Source organism: Lepus europaeus, chromosome 6 (assembly GCF_033115175.1).
Source record: "Lepus europaeus isolate LE1 chromosome 6, mLepTim1.pri, whole genome shotgun sequence".
In the NCBI taxonomy this organism is placed as follows: domain Eukaryota; kingdom Metazoa; phylum Chordata; class Mammalia; order Lagomorpha; family Leporidae; genus Lepus; species Lepus europaeus.
In genome coordinates, this window is record NC_084832.1 from 124,913,191 (window position 1) to 124,933,660 (window position 20,470).

At 40.8% G+C, this 20,470-nt stretch overlaps 1 protein-coding gene across 1 annotated transcript in view; it reads right to left on the reverse strand.

Moving 5' to 3' along the window:
- Nucleotides 1-2,665: 2,665 nt before the first annotated feature.
- Nucleotides 2,666-20,470, reverse strand: part of CPNE8 (copine 8) — a 250,977-nt gene continuing 233,172 nt past the window's right edge. The window contains exons 17-20 of the mRNA XM_062195063.1: nt 16,962-17,064; nt 15,404-15,461; nt 12,237-12,310; nt 2,666-4,532 (exon numbers count right to left, since the gene is read on the reverse strand). Coding sequence (XP_062051047.1) covers nt 4,344-4,532; nt 12,237-12,310; nt 15,404-15,461; nt 16,962-17,064 — 424 coding nt within the window. The 3' untranslated portion in view covers nt 2,666-4,343. The remainder of the gene's footprint in view (nt 4,533-12,236; nt 12,311-15,403; nt 15,462-16,961; nt 17,065-20,470) is intronic.

Genomic DNA, 20,470 nt, shown 5'->3' on the forward strand with positions numbered 1-20,470 from the left:
CCTGGGGCCTGCATTAGCAGTGTGCCCAAGCCAGGAGTTGAACTTGGACACTTTGATGCAGGACTCTGGCACATTAACTGCTGGACTAAACACCAGTTCCCATACCTTGACTCTATGCTGCAGTGTCCTCTGGTGCAACATAGATTAAGGAACCCACTTTTCCCATGAGTGGCTGCAGATTGACAGAGATGACTGAAAGGCATGAAGGTTTTCCCAGGATGTCTATAATGCATTGTAAAAGGTTGTGCTTGGTCAGGTGCATTTGAGATCCTTGTGGTGACACTCATGCTTTGTTTGACTTGTTCTTCTGATCCTTACGCTGTATAATACATCTTTCATGGGATTGAATGTGGAGTACGTCTTTCACCTTGCAGAAAGATAAATACCTCATGTTGCAGCTCTTATGTGGAAGTTCATAAGAGTTTCCATCTGAACTTAGAATAGTGATCACCAGAGAGTGGGAGGTATAGAAGGAGGCACGATAAAGGGAGATTGGATAATGGGTGCCCAAACACAGAAGTAGTAAGTTCAATTTAATATAAACATACTTGGAATACACATAGAAAAACTGAAGGCAGAATGAGAAACTGTATCTGTGATGCAGGGCCTCTTGTACCTTTTTAAGTCATGCCATACATAAAAAATGGGGAATTTAGTAAAATGTCCTGAGTTTGGCCAGTGAGCACAGTGGAAGCTCGTTACCCCAGCTGTGGTCCCCACCACTTCAGGGTACACACCTATGGCTTGTCTGCCAGCTACACATCTGCTAACCACTTGCAGCACACTGCTGGGCACGCATGCACCGCAGACTTTTACGTGTCACCCCCGTCCCGTAAGCCTTCATGAAATCATGCCACGTGTATACCATAGAAACCCATATGCCACTCAGCTTGGTTTATTAGGAAATTAGCGTCATTTTTGTTAGTGACAGAATTTAGGAGTTTCCTTTATTTTCAGGGTCTTAGCATTTTTTGTCAGATAGGAGCGAGTTGAAGGCTGGGGACAGGTGAAATACAACAGAAGGGAAAAGGCAGTGTCCTGCAGGAAACTCTCGGGCAGTTGTGGGGAGCTCTTCTTGTAGACTGAGCTCCTGCACCAGCCCCAGGGCACCCTGACACAACACAACCGGAGGGGGGGTCACTCAGGCTAAATGCCACGTAATCAAACTACAACCTCTTTCCAGAACACACCAGTATTTCCTGAGAACAGGAGATTCCAGTTTACCCCTTCCCCCTCTACTTTAATCCTTACCCAAAAATAACCTGAAATAATCTGAAGTGAACCAATCATTTTTCCCCTATTTTTCTGTTTCCTTGTCCTCATTTATGAAAGCCACAGTTCTGCTATTGCGCAGTGGGAGCTCTCACTGTAACTTCTAGAGTGGAGGCTGCACTGTTGGATGCATTGCGAAAAAAGCCAACCATATGGGAATTTGTTATCTTTGACAGTAATAAAGTGCATGAGTCCACGAGTACCTTCACTGCATCTGCAGAACACAGTAGCTGAGCCCACTGCAGGCCTGCTCCCAGCCCACTCTATGCTGTGCTTTCTCCCCAGTGCCATGGGTGTGAGGAGAGAATTTGCAAATCGTAATGTAGACATCTGATAGTCTGGAATCTGAGTAGTTACACACTTGCTTACACAGTACACGGCAGAGTGTTTACCATCTACCTATACCCAGGTGCCATTAAATTAGATTGCTCAGCACAGTGAGGGGGGCAGGATACTTTGGATAAAGTACAACTGTTCATAAATAATAGGTCATATATATGCTAAAACTCAATGCAAAGATGAGTTCAGAGAGGGTCCTGATTGCTGTAGGCTTAAATGCAGTTGGCACTTGAGATGGAAGATGCGAAGGATTTGGGAGGCCTGAGGAGAGGGCTGGATGAGGAAAGAGTGTGGCCTCCATGACCAAGTCTCCTTGTGACCCTGACTGATCGGGGATGGTGAGGAGATATGCCCAAGGCTGGAGAGCTGTAATAGTCCTTTGAGAAGCAGTGGGCATTGAAATTACGTAACTGGGTGAGGTCAGATGTTGGAGACACTGCAAGAGAAGACTGAGTGATCTCATCGAGAAGGCAAGGAGGTTAGAAAGCTTGGGCAGCATTCTAAGCCTTCTGGACTCCGGAGAGTACCCATTCACAGTCTGCTTCCTGCAGTGGGTCTGGTGATTCGCATCTCATTCTTCTCTCAGTGCATGACTTTCTTGTTGCTGAGTGTCTAATGTGTGGATAGCCCAGATGCTTGGTTTGCATGTGCAGTCGTTGGTATGCATTCGAGTTGGAGGAGTATGTCTGTGGGCTTTTTCACTGCATAGCACCTAACAGCCGCTCACGAGGTTTAATGGTAGTAACACACATTTCACAGTGGTGATGAGCTCCTCTAATTAGTCTTGCATAAAGCACTTAATCGCTTCATGTTTGCTTCCTCCACCTAATCCAACAAAGAGAAAAGACTTGGTATTTTCTAACTGTACCGACAGAACACATTTCATACAGATATCTGGTAATTAGTAATGCTGAGGCACACAGAGGGTCAGATTTGTAGCCGAGACTGCTCCATTTCTGGTCCTCCAACCACATGAGGTCTGGGCAAGACAGCATGTAGCTTCAATTTCCTCGGGTCAGTCCCAAGGAAAATAAATGATTTTTGACAAGAAGGAAAGAGTATCAGTCTTATTTAATTTTGATTTTTGAACTGGTGAATAAGGGTAGAAAAAAATTTCGTAGGTTAGTAAGTATCCTGACATAAACACTGAAGTAACGGAAATTATCAGACTCCATGTCATTCATACAGGCAGTGTACATAGTGTAGTTATCCTTTTAAAGATTTTAATGCTTAAAAATGGACAATTTAATATTACATAGTTATGTAACATCGATGCCATTAGATATGTGGATGTTGTGTGTGTATATATATATATATATATATTCTCAGTAAAATAGTTCCATGCTTATAAAAGTCACCCTAGGTCAACTCGGGAGAAAGAGAACAACATACAGTAGAAATAAACCAAGTAGTAAATAGGATAGTGGTAAGGAAAAAATAGAAAGTTTTTACGTTGTTGACACAAAAGAAAAAATAAATAAATACACTTTTCTATTATTTGAAGGCAATTCACAATCATTTCCAGGAATTCTGTGAGAATTTAAGGCCATTTGTTCTAAAGAAATGCTTTAATTTGGACACAACTTCACAAAACTGTAATTGTTGTAAAAACTGTACATGCAAAAACTCTTACAATTAATTGTGGACAGGCAGGTCAGAATAGAGGAGTATTTCGCAAATGTGCTGTGCACTAAGTCACAGGTCATATGTATTTAACAGGGATTTCACGAAAGACTTCCAGTCTGTGCACCCACGTGGCAAAGTGGAATGGTGACAACAGGGGATCCCAATCAAGAGAGCCAGTATCCCTTTGAATTAAAATATCTAGACAAGATGTAATGGGATAGAAAATGTCAAACATCTGCTACAGGGTTCACAGTTAAATACTCTTTTAGTTTTTCTTAAATAGCATTAGAAGGTAAGGATGCTACTTTTTATACAGAGCTTTTTCTGTGCACTTACAGGTCACAACGGTTGACTTTTTATTTCTACTGTGTGTTACAAAACATAAACTGACTGCACTCTAAATTTAGAACCCAACCTCCATGAAAAATGCATGTTCTTCCAGGATGCACACCTGCTAAGCTTAAAGCCTCCATATGCACCAGCACTGCAGGGAATTAACCAGTGAGCAGGTGCAGCTTCTTAAGACAACTCAGTGACCGAGAGATGCAAAAGGAGCTTTTCCGTCCCTCCGTTGTTCTGCTTTTGTCCAGACAGTCATTCAAAGAGATATTGCTCTTGTGATTATAGCTATTGCAGTTTAGAAGACAAAGGATTCAGTATTCAAAACTCTTAGTATTCTTAAGAACAATTATAAAAGTATTGAAATTTAAAAAGTAGTAACATGTAAACATCAATACAGAGACTGCTTCTCTATACACAGAGCAGTCGAGGACAATATTTCAGTTAAAAACATTTGTGCTTTTTCCCCAACATACACTGGAAATTAGCTGCTTCAAAAAAAAAAAAAAAATTCAGAGAAGACATCCATACATTGCTTCAAGCATTTTAACAATTTTTCTGTTGCTCATGCAACAAACCATATTTACAGTTTTGGTTTAGGAAGAGAATTCATTTTGGATCCAAGAAAGCACATGAACTAGTGCTGCTGAGACCAGACTGAGAAACGTATATCTCATTCCCTGGTTCATGACAGAGCACCAGGCGCAAAGCATCAGCTCAGCAGCTGTCGTTGATGTGGCGTCACTGTGGGCACTGGGGGAGCACAGTCAGATCTGTGTCTGCAGCGCGTGGGTGGGTGGGGTGTAGGGGGGAGGCGCAGGGGACGGCTTGATTCCTCGGGCCCGCATGTAAGATAGGAACTGCTCGGGGATTTCAGCCAGGACATCTTTAGCCAATCTCGCCATGCTCAGGATGTGGTTTCCGCTTCGGTCGATATAATCCCTGAATGGCACAAACTAGAACAAGTGAGAGAAAGTTATTTCTCAAACTTGAGCAAGCACAGAACAAATGCAGTCGTCAGCACAGGCAGATGTGTGGTTATAGGAGGTAGTACACATTTTAAAAATACTTCATCCTCTGTAGACCACTGTAAGAGTGTTCAGAGTTAGATAATGCGTGTTTTCTCTGACAAGGAATGGAGTTGAGCGTTTCCTCTAACAACTCAAGTCACCTGGTCCTGATACTCCTGTTGTTTTGCTACACAGGGAACTGCAGTTTGGGTTCGATACTCAGCCTTATGTCATATGGGGTAGAGCATTTAAAAGTCTGTCTGGGACTGATTGTATTGTTAATGGAGAAAATATATTCCTAATTGAGCTTTTGATGCACAGCTAAAGAGGCCTAACATTATTTTTAACAGATCACAAGGAAAATGAATATAAAACTTACAGTTCCTGTTAGCAGGAACTTAAAAGAGTCAGGACACTAAATCTTGCCCTAGATGTTCAGTTTTTTATGTCTGTCATGTAGGAAGATCTTGGCATGGGTATTTGCTGAGATACCACTCTTATTTTTACATCACATAAAAATGCTGGATATATCTTCACAAAAGTGACTGTGTAAAGAGTTCTTATCAGCTCAATTCCAAATACTCTAGCAATAGAGGGCTTGATTCCACCCTTACCATAATGGTTACTTATGTTTGTAAACGCTGTCCTGTTTGACGGTATAAGTTCCCTTTGCCTGTAGGGACACGACTGCAACAACTTGGCAGTGGTTGGGATTGTTGAGGTAGGGATTGTTGATGAGAGGTGAGGAGCACATAATTTTTGTCTTCGGAGAAAAGACACAGTGAAGACAATTTAGCAACAATTTATGAGTCTCATTTAAAGTTGGAATTAAATCATTTTTAGTCCAGAAAGAATAAGAACACTTCCACTTCCACTGAAACGTAAATGTCTTAAATTTATTGTGAAAACCTAGCTAATTTGATTTAAAGTTACTCAAGCTGTGCTTTTAGAAAACAATTGTGATCGTGTTACTATGATCAGGTTGCTGCAGGTAATAAGCCAAGTTAAAATTTTACGAAATCGGGGAGCAGATGTAATGTCTTTTAAGCAGTGAAAGGGTCTCTTTTAAAGGAAGAGTAGAAAATTACTCCTTTGCGTTTAAATTAAGACACACAATAGACGGAAACACTAGTGAAGCACTGTCATTTTGCTCTCTCTGCCTTGCTACCAGGTGGAAAACTCAGACCAGCTTTTAGAAAAGTGTGACCAAAAGGTGACACAGCATTTTCTTACGCTGAAAGTATTTGTAAGAGAAACTAACAGCAAATATAATCTCCAGCTTCTTGTGAAGTCACATTATGCATCTAGGGATGGGACTTGACACTTTAAAAATCAAAGAGGTGCAAAACTACAAGTTAAGGGTTATTTTCTCTGTGAGACTGGAATTAGAAATATGGGAGAATCCTCACCATAACATAGGTAAGGATTGATGAAGAAGATGTTAGTGTAACTGTCTTTAAAGTTTATTTCATTCTTCTTCTTTTTTTTTTTTTTTTTATTTTTGACAGGCAGAGTGGACAGTGAGAGAGAGAGAGACAGAGAGAAAGGTCTTCCTTTTGCCGTTGGTTCACCCTCCAATGGCCGCCGCGGCTGGCGCGCTGCGGCCGGCGCACCGCGCTGATCCGATGGCAGGAGCCAGGTGCTTCTCCTGGTCTCCCATGGGGTGCAGGGCCCAAGCACTTGGGCCATCCTCCACTGCACTCCCTGGCCACAGCAGAGAGCTGGCCTGGAAGAGGGGCAACCGGGACAGGATCGGTGCCCCGACCGGGACTAGAACCCGGTGTGCCGGCACCGCAAGGCGGAGGATTAGCCTAGTGAGCCGCGGCGCCGGCCAGTTTATTTCATTCTTATGGTAGAAGGCACAGCATTCGCAACAACTAATATTTAGCAGTGTTGGTGCAGTTTGTATGCACATGCCTGTTTTCTAAACCAGTTTTAAGGAACAGTGAGGTTTTTAAAAAACATGTAGATAAATCCAGACAGGATATAGAATTGTAAATGAGGCCTTTTGATGGTTTTTGTCCCTGGTAACTTGAATGCCAGTTTGTCAAGTTTTTTTTTTTTCTTTTTCTTCGAAATTGTACTTGAAAAGCTGACTGCCACCAGTCCTTTGGGTTTATTCCTCTCTAGGAAATCCCCCTCCATGCTGCTCTGGCTGCAGGCCTTTGACTCTCTTTTTATACTTTTAAATCTTAAAAAAAAAAAAAAAAATGTAGATAATAAGACATTGAAACCTATGGCAGCCAATAATTGAGACTTCTCTAGGGAAGTGGAACGTGTCACTTGCTTGTGTATTATCTTTACCTCAATTTTGGTCTTGATTTTTTATTTGATTCTTGTCCTTTCCACCACGCATGGAGATTAAACAGCTTTTGAGCCCCTTGTCAGATAAACTCTGGTATTACTGTTCTCTGGGACAAGGCCCCGGTTTCTTAGTCACTACCTACATGGTTCTGGGCAAGTTATTTCCAAATCCTTGCCTTGGGTTCCTGGTCTCTAAGAGGAGGTCATTGATAGAATCTACCGCATTAGGTGGTTTTCTTAAATAACATAAACTGTATTCATAATATGTATTTTGATTATTATCTATAATTTTACACATATGTACAGTCAGTATAAATATGAAACTTCTCAACAGTATTCTATGCATTCATATTAAGCAACACCAAAGAATATTCTTATCTGTTTTCTCTCTTTCAAATATAAGTGCAGTACTCGTTCATCCAAAACAGTCACTCATGGAAGCTATTATTATTATTATTATTATTATTATTATTTTGACAGGCAGAGTGGATAGTGAGAGAGAGACAGAGAGAAAGGTCTTCCTTTTTGCTGTTGGTTCACCCTCCAATGGCCGCTGTGGCCGGCGCATCTCGCTGATCCGAAGCCAGGAGCCAGGTGTTTCTCCTGGTCTCCCATGGGGTGCAGGGCCCAAGCACTTGGGCCATCCTCCACTGCACTCCCGGGCCACAGCAGAGAGCTGGCCTGGAAGAGGGGCAACCGGGACAGAATCCGGCGCCCCGACCGGGACTAGAACCTGGTGTGCTGGCACCACAAGGTGGAGGATTAGCCTGTTAAGCCACAGCGCCGGCCGCTGTTATTATTTTAAAACATCTCTGGTTCACCTTTCTAACAAGTGCTGTAGGGTATGTTGATTGTTTAACTGAAGTAAATTAAAATTTATTTGTAAGAATTTTATGGTACTCTGGAATGTCGAAACTAAAAAACTTACAAGACTCATGTTTTTGTCATTTTTAAAAACCTTCTTGAAGATACCGTGTAAGAAAGAAATCCTCATTTTAAACTCATGATGGGAGTGTGTGTCATAGCGGACTTGGGTTTGTTATGCAGGGGCCCAAGTCTGATGTGCCGCTTGGGGCTGGGGCCTGATCCCCAGGTTAAGAATCACTGTCACAGCAGGTTACTGTGTCAACAGGAGTAAACATCCCACATGTATGTTTGGAGTGGGAAAAAATGCTGAGAAATTTATTCTCACTTAACTAACCTATCCAGACTTAATTCTCATTTGCCTAGCGTCAGATCTTGCAGTTTTCATCCCAGATACACCCTCATGCTTCCTGGAAGATTGCCTGTGTCTTATCCACTTTCCCAATCAATGTCACAGAGCACTCTGCTTCGTGTCTCTCTTAATCTCTCATTTCAGAGCCCTGTACCCAGGGACCTCTTGTTCAGACTAACTGCCGCACGTTGACCACAAAAGTAACTTGCGCCCTTCCAACTTTCAGCTCAGATGAGCAAATCAATTTTCAGTTGACACTAACTCATCATATTTATGTGAAGAACATGAAGAAATGCATTGTGTTCTATGAAAATACGGAATCCTGGATCCTCCATATCTTTTCAGCACCACCAGTGTAAGTGAAATGTTCCACATGGTTGCTCTGCTGGCTGGCTTTGCCTCTTTGTGACAACAAGTTTGAATTATCTGAAGCAAATGGGCTTTACTTGATTGTTCCTACTGTGCTGAGCTCCATTAGTGATTTTCAAGGTTAAGGTTTCCAGGATATTATTATTTTTAATAGAAAATATTATTTAAATATAATTTTTAAGGAAGTGATACGCTAGCCAGGGGCTGCATGCAGCCAGGAGGAACAGCACAGCATTATGCACAATGGCCAATCCACAGCACAAACAGGAAAATAACTCACTAAGGTTTTAGAATAACAGCTGCTGGAGTGCATCCTGCTTATTATTTATACTATAGTCATGAGAGACTTAATCTTGGAACAGTGAGACATAGTCACACATCGGGCTGACTGCAGTGTCATGTGTCAGGGGCTTCCCAAGGGACTATGTCAATCCAACAGGTCCTAAAAAGAGAGATTCTTGCATTCTCAGCAACTGGAGGGTGGGAGGCAAGGTCTTCTGCTTAGAGGTTTCACACAATACCTCAGACTTCACAAATGTGTAATTTTGAATCTACCAAGAGAACAGTGAAATGTAGAGAGTTTAGTTAAGTTATCCAGCATCAAAGAGTAGTAAGTGTCAGAGTCATTATTTGAACCCAACTTGATTGGACTCCAATGGATTAACTGCAACAGTATCAGGAAAAGGTAGTATCAATAGATTCTAATTAACAACATTAGAACTGTCCCTTTCAAGAAAAGTACATGTATTGTAATAGAACGTGTTTTGGAATCAAAAGAATTAGACACGTAGATCTACAAATTTATGACCTAAATAACTGAAGTCGTCTAACTTCCCATCTTGCGCGTAAATGTCTGTCAGGCACACAGTGAGCAGATTTTCAGGAAGAAGAACAAAGTGAACAGGGGAAATGAGCCCAGCTAATTTAGAATGAGGGTTTTGTGAAAGGCTACATCACAACCTTCTGCCCCTTTACTTATGGTTTCACTCATGTGAAGTCAGCTGTGACTCAAGAATAGAACATGGAAAATTCCAGAAATAACTGTTTTAAAGTGTACATCATTCTGAATAGTGTGATGACACCCTGCACTGTCCTGCTCTGTTCTCTCGGGAGGTGGATTGTCCCATTACTCAGAGTATCTACACTGTATACACTGTTGCTCATGGGTCATGTCGCAGCCATCTGTGTCATCAGCTCTACAGCCCCTGAATCACAGCACGTGTGCTCGAGTGACCCTTATTCTGCTTACTGAATTGTTTTACTGTGCCACTGATAAACTGACTTCATCCTAAGTATGTACTATGAGTGCAAATGTAGTAGATACAGGAAGTGGTTGGTACTATTTGTGTCTTCCAGCACCCACTGGGAGTGTTAGAATATATGTATCTATCCTCTGCAGATAAAGAAGGAGAGCACTACACAGTGGGAAATGTTCAGAATGTAGGATTTCAGTCAACAGATGAAGCATACTCAAGGCAAAATGATAATAAAAGCAGGAACCATGGGAATGTGTAATGCAAAGACAATCTGTCCAGACAAAACATAGTGTTTGTGTATGTTTTTAGCAAAACACAAGAACTAGGGTCAGGGCCTAGAGCATCTTAAATGCTCTGTTTATGTTGTAGAATCACTGTTATGCAGACTAATTGGTAAGAATGTTAAGTCCAGGTTGTTGGTGAGTATGGACTAAAGGAATTGAGCCTCATTCCTTCTTTGGCAGTCCGGATGTGTAATATTCAGGAATGAGTGATGTAATGCTAACAGCTGTTAGCATGACTAGCACTGAAGGGTTAAATATGATTACACTGAGGAAAGGATCTAATAATTAAAACACCGTCGACTACTCCATAGTTACTTGTTAGGCTTGTGTGTGTGGAGAAGTGTGGAATTGCATTAAGCCCTGCTTTCTGATAATGTTTCAGCTAGTTTGCTTGGGGAGACTGACAGTGCTAGCTGTGATGTGCCCTTTCAACCCCAGGTCACTGGAAATTCTAGAAAACATTCCCACTCTTACTTAGGTTTTGAACTTCAATTGTGGAATGTTTCACCTAATTCATGGTTCTAACATAATGCCACCTACAAATCAGAAACTTGCTTATGATTCTGGAAAGACCAAGTGCCTTTTAGGAGGTTCTTTACCTCCTAAACTTAAATAACTAAATACAGAAATAGAAGTCAAGATGGCTCGGTCATGCAGAAGGCCATTTCATTGCCTGTTTAGTACCTAGAGGCCTCTCTAGTCTCTCAGTTCTCCCTTAGGAGGCAGACTCCTGGAGTGCTTGCCTCTGTTCCCAGGTGTGTTCAGAGGAGTTGGGATCCCAGAGTCACTTGACACGGCTCTCAAGAACAGACTTCCAAGGACAAGAACGTGTGATTACAGTAGTATATGTCTATGCTAATAAGTAATTCGAAGCCTGTATGTCTGTGATTTTCTCAGAGACTCATTTCTGTTCTTTGTATGATGCGGTGAAACGAGCTGGTAGAAGTTTATTGGTTTGTTCAAGACTAGAGTGACTAAATTATACTTTCATGGATCTGGTTCCTATCTCAGATTCTGTACAATACAGTGAATCCACTGACAGACTAGTTTCATTGTCAAGGTAGTTTTTATTCTGTAAATGCAATTAGGTATGACACTTGATTGTCACAAATATATTGGCCATTTTAAGGGAAACCATTCTGAAATGAGTGCTCCTAAGCTTAGGAGAAAGCAATACCAATTTTCTCATAAACATCACTTAAAGAATCTTTCTCAGGCTTTTGTCTAACATCACAAAAATGCATGGCCCCAGCAACTCAGTTATGCTGATTGGGTTAAGCGGAATGAGGACAGAAAATACACATTAAATGGATAACAGCATACCTTTGCCTTCCTCAGCTGCCTTAAGGCTGCTCATTTAACTGTGTGTGTGCTTTTTACTCTACCAAGCACATTATCAGAAACAAATATGCATGTTTTAATAATAATCTATTGTATCCCTCAAATTATTTCTGGAGTGTATGCTATTGTCTTTCCTTTTCCTGTTTCAAAAAGTGTGCTTTATAGACTATCTTCCCTTGTCACATCTCATAGTAAAAGGCATGGCGACTGTTGGTTATGCAATCATTTAGAATTTCACTCCTTTCAATTATAAATTTTATTATGTTTATTGACTACTAATGGTTTTATTTCTATCCACTGCCAGAATAGTATGATTTAGTTAGGCCTGCCATTTTCTTAATGGTAACATTTTCTATAAATGAAGTGTAATTACGTATAAACAATATGTAATATTATGTGCAGTCTATGTATAGTATACATTACATGTAGCTATGTAGTAAATATAATTATAACATCTATTATTCTGCTTTTCTGACCATAACCCATGGGGTAAACATGAAAATGTCTATACTCGTTGTGGTGCCTCTTTATTTTTCATATACGTGAGTTCACAAAGTTTATGGAAAAATGAAATGAAAAGATGTTTATTTTGGTGCAGAAATCTATGCATACTTTTTTCCCAAAATATCTGTTTTCCACGAACATTTTGAACGCATCCTCTATCGGCTGTCAAATTTAATATATTTGTATATTCTAATTGTACCAAATATCAGTGCTAGCAAGAAGGAAAAGACACAGATGATCTAAGGTGTACTGAAGAGCAACCGAGGCTTCTCCAAGGCCTTATGATGTAGGGTGCATGTCACAGAACCTAACATGTCTGCTTTTAGTTTAAGCTTCTCATTTACAATGAACAAAATAGGTAAAATCTGTTTCTTACCTGCACAATGTCCCTTTCAGCGTATTTTCCTCTGGAGGAGACTCGTACATCATCTCCATCCAATTCAACCATTGCTGGAAAATAAATTATCATCATGTATCCTGCACATTTTAGCCAAAAACTAAAATACTGTGGGTAACAACAAATCGGGGGTTATGAAGTAGCAGTGGTCCCTGAACCTCCCTCTCTCCCACAGAGCCTGACCTAGTGCACATTTCACGGATGGAGGCCACTGGAACAGCCTTTGGGCCCATCCTACAAGCTCCCAACACAGCTTTCATGACTGGCTGGGCAAGTGATACTAATCTGTTACATCTCTGTTACAACTTGGCCCCAATCATCATAGACTCTTCAAAAACCATTTGAACTTCATTCCCAAAGAAACCACTACAAAGCTCTATATCCACCTTGCCCAGGTTTCACGTTGTAAATAAATTACAAAACAAAAATTTGCTGTGCCCTTATATTGATTTGACAAAGAATGCTTTTGACTCAAATCTCTACTTACTTTATGTTGGGAAAAGGAATGAGTCCTAAAATTCCTAAGATAAGGAGATAGGACTGAGCTTGGAGCACTTTCCAGTTCCAACCTGTACTCACTTGAAAGCAGTATCCCCCTGCAGTGTGCTTAATAAGCAAAGCTCCACTCCAGAGGGAGAAGCCTGGAGGTAAGGGTGAGATCATGTAACCTTGGAGAAAGGGACATCAAGGAGGAGTCTGGTTCTGCCAGCAGATTAAACCACATTCTAAAAATCTGCATTGCAAGAAATAAAACTGTGCAGGTCTGAGTGATCCCTGCATATTATTTTTTTCCAGTTAGTTCAGGAACCCAGTCAAATCTCAGAAGTAGGAAAAGTAAGTTAAGCATCCCATAAAGGTGCTGGTTAGAGTCCTGGCTGCTACACTTCCAGTGCAGCTCCTTGCTAATGGGGCTGGAACAGCAGTGTAGGATGGCCCACATGCTTGGGCCTCTGCACCTACATGGGAGAAGCTCCTGCCTCCTGGCTTTGGATCAGCCCAACTCCAGCTGTTGCAGGCATTTGGGGAGTGAACCATCGAATGGAGGACCTTTCTCTGTAGCCTCTTTGTCTCTCTCAAATAAGTCTTTTAAAAAATAAAAGCCCTCTTACAAATGAATCATTGGTAGTGGGGAAAATTAAGAAATGGGTTTTGGCTTAGTGGAGTACCCAAACAGCTGTGCCTACTGCTCTACAGAAAAACACGTGAAAATAAATACACACCAGTGGCTCTCTCTTCATACATTATTTATGAAGAAAAGGAATGGGGCTCCAGTAGGACAAAATGGGGCTGAGGTTCACCATCTCTGAGGTTACCCACTTAACTGCAGACTTCATGTAAGTCTCAAAGATCTGAGACCTATCTATGAGAGCTGTACCCTTCAGAAGCAAAAGTAAACAGTAGCCAAAGAAGGGAAGCATGAGTTATTTTAGCCTGGCAATCAGTGAACTTTGTGACTCACAGCCCAATATCAGCTAGATTATCAGGTGCACACGGCATTAAAAAGAAAGTGTTTTCATATTCGTGATTAGATAGAGGTGTCTCAGATCTATGGGTGAAGTGCAACAGAAGCAGATGTGAAAGCTTAGAGAAAGTATCAGCAGCAAGGGCAGCAGTGAGGCCTGAACGACTTGTTACGATGATGCAATGGATGACCAGCCAAGCACAGACTGACAGAGCTCAGGGTCAACAGGGTACCTCTGCCTGTGGCGCTACCTCGCCTGCTACAGTCACACCTGTGCCCTGCATATGCAGAGACACTGGTGGTTAAACAAGAATCACCTGGTGCTAATGAGACTCCAATTCAGCATCTGTGCACCTAAAGTAACCACTGATTTACCAAAGGCTGTTTTAAACACTTAACTACTCTCATGTCCAAAGTCCCAAACTAGAGAAACTATCATTAATATCAAACAGTGAAGCCAGGCGAATGTCATGTGGTGTGGCATGCTGTCTGGCTCCAAGTTCTCTAAAAGGAATTCACGATCCTGAAAAGTTGGCACAGATCACTAGACTGCATGAACACCTGTGACTGAATTGAACAAGGCCTGAACCAAAATGGAGAAGTAATCGAGTAGCCAACTTAGCATAATTACATAAAGCCTCATAAACTGTCAACTGGTCACTTCCATTTTCACTTTGTGCCTTCATTACCACAGAACTTCTACATTTACAAGGCTAATCATTTCTCCACTACCCAAGTTTTGAAACCCATTAAATTAGCATAGTATGCCTGTCTTAACATTTCTTTTCAAAACCTAAAGACCTAAGATTTATGCAGCCGTCCTCAAAGGTTTTTAATGAAGCTTGAGTGGGTTCTTCCTTGGGAACAAAAACTCAATTTACCACTCTGCCCATCTTAAGAAATAGTATTGTGAGATACAAACTATCTCCAGTGAAACAGAAAGCTACATGTTGAATTAATCTATAAACAGAGAGATAAAGTCTGACTCAATCTTTTAAGTCGCTCACCTTAATAAACATCATAAGGAACTGCAAGGTTTGAGATCAGTGTCGTGGACCAGTAGGATAAGCCTCTGCCTGCGACACTGGTTTCCCAGGTGAGTGCTGGTTTGAGTCCTGGCTGCTCTGCTTACAGTCCAACTTCATGTTAATGCAACTGTGAAAGCAGTGGAAGATGGTCCAAGGACTGGGGCCCCTGCACCCATGTGGGAAACCCAGATGGAATTCCAGGCTCCTGGCTTTGGCCTTGTCCATCCCCAGCTATTATGGACATCTGGGACAGAGAGCCAGTGAATAGAAGATCTCTGTGTCTTTCTATCTCTATGCCTTTCAAATAAATAAATCTTTTTGAAAAACTTACTGGAAAATGGTATTAAAATACTATTTTGGTGCAAAACTTTGGAAATCATACATGAGAGGGTCTTGAAGAAGCTTATGGGAAATGAGTATTATATGAAAAAAATCTCTGCATGGATTTCAGTAGTTTTTGCACCAAAATAAACATCTTTTAATTCAATTTCCCATGATCATTTTGAGGTACCCACAATGTATTTATGTCTGTATGTACAAGGTCATTAAATACAAAACTGATAAGCAAAGCCATCTTCCCACACAGACAGAAATTTGATAGTTAACTTAAATCAAATAAAAATCCCAAGGAATACTACTGAAATTTTACTACTCACCATCAAATTCTGCTGGTCCAACACCCACTATAATTATTGACATTGGAAGTTTTGAGGCCTTCAAAAGGAACACAATTAGATTTGAATTAAGAAAATGAGTTCTTAAGAAGAAGCCTGAGTTTTAACTGATTTTTTTCATAAATAAATGGTTTTTGAGTGCACTCAAAAGTAACCCAGATAGTATAACTCATTCCACTTCTGTGCTTTCCAGACTCTACACATGCAAATCCAGTGAGGATTGCCTGGCTCTGGACAAAGTCGCAAGTGAGAGAGGTACCCTCTCTCCTTGGCTGTTCGCAACACACACTGAGATGACCCTAGGTACTTGTGTATTTGTTAGGTTTGCTCTCCTCCCACCTTGGAGCAGCTAGGGGAAGAAAACTACCAGCCTCAAAAAGAGCAGCACCGTCCTCCACCTCATTTATACTCAAGATTAATGAAAAGCAATCCCCTCAGCGGGTGAGCAGATCTAAGTCATTACACAGAGTCCCTGGTAGTTTACCTATAAACATCCATGGGACTGTGTGGAATACTAACCCTGTGATGTCACAACATGTTTTCACTTCATATGTCTCTCTCCAGTTGCATCATCATTCCAAATAATTTAATGATCAGCACAGGAGAGCTAGCAAGGAGACCTGGAACACCACAGTCCGCCAGTCTTCAGCTGGGAAAGTCAGTGAATGATGAATAACTGTGTGAGTCCATCACATCCTCTCTGTTGAAACTGTGTTATTATTAAGCTCACATTTGAAAAAGAGCCCATTGATGCCAGTGGCCAAACCACAGAGGAAAGTAAGACGAAGTCAGCCCATGTATGTCTAGCTAAATGCAACAGACTTTTAGGTCCTTACCTTCCCTCCTTCTTATGTTTGGTTTCTCTATGAATATCTAAAAATCATTCGACTTTTCCCAACATATACTGATGTCATTTCTCTTTGCTAGTAATAATTATGAGGCCTGATAAGCCATTCTTATCAGATGCATACTTTATGCCAAATTATGCTAGGCCTAGATACAAGAAGCTGAGTTTACTGAACTGTCCGGTAAATATAGTCTACCCACTATTATTTAGTAAAGAAGACAAGTGAATGATAATAAAAGCCAAATACAATTAGGAATTATAATGATCAGGATGGTTTTTGAATCAAGTGCAGCTCTTATTCAGTCCTGTTTCAGTCCTACAGAAATGGGAATCACAACAGTTCTCCTGTAACTAGAATTAGAATGTTAAAAATAATCTACAAATCCTAAGACTATACAAACTGATCAAACCAATAGGGGCAAACATACTTGTGCTCATAAAGGCAGTCATAACTATAGACACTACTTTTTCTGAGGTAAGAATTTTATTCCAACTCTGCTATTCACTTTTTATCTTGGTCCTTATAGAAACATCAATATTAGCATTATGAGTTCTCTGGGTGAGGCTAAGGATGCAATCTGCAAAAAAGAAATGGACATTTTATTTCACTGTCAAGTCAGCTAAACTAGGTACTAGTTTCAACCTCAGTGTCACCAAGCTAGCACTCAGCCCAAGACCATGAGCATTACTCACATTAACTATGGACTCCTTGGTTTGAGCCATATCTGAAATAACGCCATCGGTCACTATCAGGAGCACAAAATACTGGGAGCCATCCTTTACAGACGAAGCATATCTGAAAGACAATGGAAAAGTAAGGAGCAGTTCCTTTCTACACAACAGCTGCTAAAGATTAACTTGGAATTGTCAACAAATCCTTTAATCTCAAGGAAATATTTAAACCTATGTCAGAAGCCAGACTTTTGCAAACCTTTAAGCACATACTTTTCTGAAATACCACACCAGAATAACTGCAGCATTACTCCTTGCCATCACACAGAAATATGTGACTGCTGGAAGTTCATTTACTACTAAAAGCAGGAAGAGGATCTGATTTGCGCAAAGGCACACAGGCTTGGAAACAGATTCATCCTACATAAGTGACACACTTTGAGTACGGTTGTCAGTAAACTGCCCAAGATTGAATGATTGATTATCTCCCTGCCTGCCTGCCTGCCTGCCTATCTATCTATCTATATCTATCTATCTATCTATCACATAGAGAACTCCCATCTGACAGTGTACTCTCAAATATAAAGGCCAGCAATGGGCCAGGCCAATTCTGGGAGCCAGAGATTCATAACTGACAGGGACCCCAATTTACTTGAGCCACCACCTGCTGCCTCTCAGTCTGCACATAAGAAAGCTAGAGCGAGGAGCTGGCGCCAAGTTTTGAAACTAGGTACTCTGATATCAGAGAGGTGGGCATCCTGACCAAAACTAGTGTCTTACTAATGTCTGGGCAAAACCTCTATCCCTGAACTTGTCTTATACCTTGAAAATTAAGATAACACTACCTTTGAGTTGTTGCATAAATTAATAAACTATATGCATCACGCTAAATAGAGTAGGGTGTGTAAGTTGCAGCAGTATTCAGAAATAGTTTTTATTTGGAATTACATAGAAGTGATAGTTGCGCATGTGAGAACTAAAGTATTATTTAAATGCACACCTTACAATCATCAATTTCAAATAGGGGCAAACAATGTGGCACAGAGGCTTAAGCCACTGCCTGCCATGCCAGCATCCCCTATGAGTGCTGGTTCATATCACTACTCCACTTGTGATCCAGCTCCCTGCTAATGTACCTGAGAAAAGCAGCAGAATATAGTCCAATTGCCTACGCCCCTGCCACCCATGTGGGAGACCTAGATGCAGTTACTGGCTCCTAGCTTCAGCCTGGATCATTGCAGATATCTGGGGAGCGAATTTGAAGATGAAAGATTCATCTCTTGCCCCAACTTTGCCCTTCAAATAAATAAATCAGGTATGTCCATAATTCAAGTTCTTAGTCCGTGTTAAATTGATGAAAGATGATGAGAGGAATTAGAACCAACAAATTTAAAAACCGTGTCTACAGTAACATCCCAGTGGTTGAAGAAATTTTGTAACACTCATCAAGTAATACTTAGCAATTTAGAGAGCGGCTTTACGAATATTTCTTCTTGTCTGGTACTAGCCTACTTTCTAGGTATTATTCAGGTGCTGTTGTCAAAAAGAACTTGTCTGGTGTTTGTACATGACTTACGGTATGGTGGTCATGCCCAGTGGTAAGTAAGCATTATGGGGGCTCTTAACACAAAGGACAGGGGACAAGACGACCCTGGTTCACCTTTCGAGACACTTATCAATTAGAACATAAGACTATGTTCGAGAACATGTCCATCAATTGGCCAGAGAAATTTCTGCGTAAGTTGAACAGCCCTAAGAGATCCTATTTGAACATGGTGGGGAAAAATAGCAGAGAGCACAGCTTGTTTCTAAGACACCGAAATCAGCAACCAGATGAAGAAGGAAAATGTTTACAATGTTCCCATGTAATGTGTAACTGTCTTCACACTGCTAATAAAGTATGAGGTAGCTTTACAGACTGCTGAAGAGAATGAATTCAAGCAGACTGAATCAGGAGAAATGTGGAACAGGATCCACAGACATAGTCAAAAACACCTCACAGTATTGACAAACCATTAACCTGGACATTAGCAAATCTGTATTAATTAGATGGTGACACAGCCAGTGGAAAACCACCTGGAGCAGACACAAGCCTACGTTAATACACTACACTTTTTAAGACATGAAATAATTTCCTTAGGCAATTCAATTTTTTACTGTTTAAATACCCACTATGAATTTTTTTAAAGAAAGGATTTCTTACCATGATCCAGAAGCATGGAGTTTTATAGATTTCATGTCATTAATAGAAGACTTATCAACAGCAGTGACAAGAGCTTCTGTGAGTACAACAGTATCTATTTTATGCTTTCCTTATCAAAAGACATTCTTAAAAGAGCAAATTTCCACCAAATAATAAGAGTTGAATACTATGCAGTCATTGAAAATACCACTTGAAGTGGTTAAACTAATTTTCTTTTGTTTAACCAGAGTAGGTTTATCTTCTTTTAAAAAGATTATTTATTTATTTATTTACTTGAGAGGTAGAGTTACAGACAGTGAGAGGGAGAGACAGAGAAAAGGTCTTCCTTCTGTTGGTTCACTCCCCAGTGGCTGAAATGGTTCGAGCTGCACCAATCCGAAGCCAGGAACCAGGTGCTTTCTCCTGGTCTCTCATGCTAGTGCAGGGGCCCAAAGACTTGGGCCATCTTGTACTGCTTCCCAGGACACAGCAGAGAGCTGGATCGGAAGAGGAGCAGCCGGGACTAGAACTGCTGCCCATATGAGATGCTAGCGCCACAGGTGCAGAATTAACCTACTGCGCCACGGCGCCGGCCCCCAGAGTATGTATATCTAAGATAATATATTCATTCTACAAAGAGAGTTGAGGGTGCTACAAAGAGAGCCTGAAGCAGATCATAGAAAACAGTTTCTCTGAAGCTTGTTTTATTTTAAATATTCATAGGGATTTTGTTATTACTGTATAATAAACATGCAAATATATTCATGCGAAAAACTGATGCTGCAGAAATATGGGTAACTTTATCCTGTGTAACTCCCAACTGCTAGTTACACTCAGCTGAAAAATAAATGACATTGTACTACTTAAAGAATTCTTATCTTTTAAAACTACCCATGTCTGCGGCATTTGTTCTACAGGTTGGCCCATTGTTGCACTTTGCAAGCAAGTCTTAAGTTCCAAACACATCAATGTACTTCCATTTCTTGTAATGCACTCTTTAAGTCTTTTACACTGATAAAATAACTCACAAGGCAGCACTATCTATCCATGAAGTCACAAAGTATAAGCTGGAAACCCTCCAGTCCCTCTTCAAGGAGGTGACACGGATTTACTGAAGTACAGATTCAACTTATATATGAAAGGTATTAGAGAAGCTTGCGTCTGCAGGACCTGATGATGAATCCTTTTGTAAATTGCACAATTAAGCCATTATTAAAATATTCCTGTCTTCAGATTCAGCCAGTCTGTAATTTACATCTTAATACTATGACAAATCTATGAGAAAAGTTAACTTTGTTGGAGTGTGGAATTCAAAGAAGTTTCTAAGATTGCATAACTGATGGGCTTA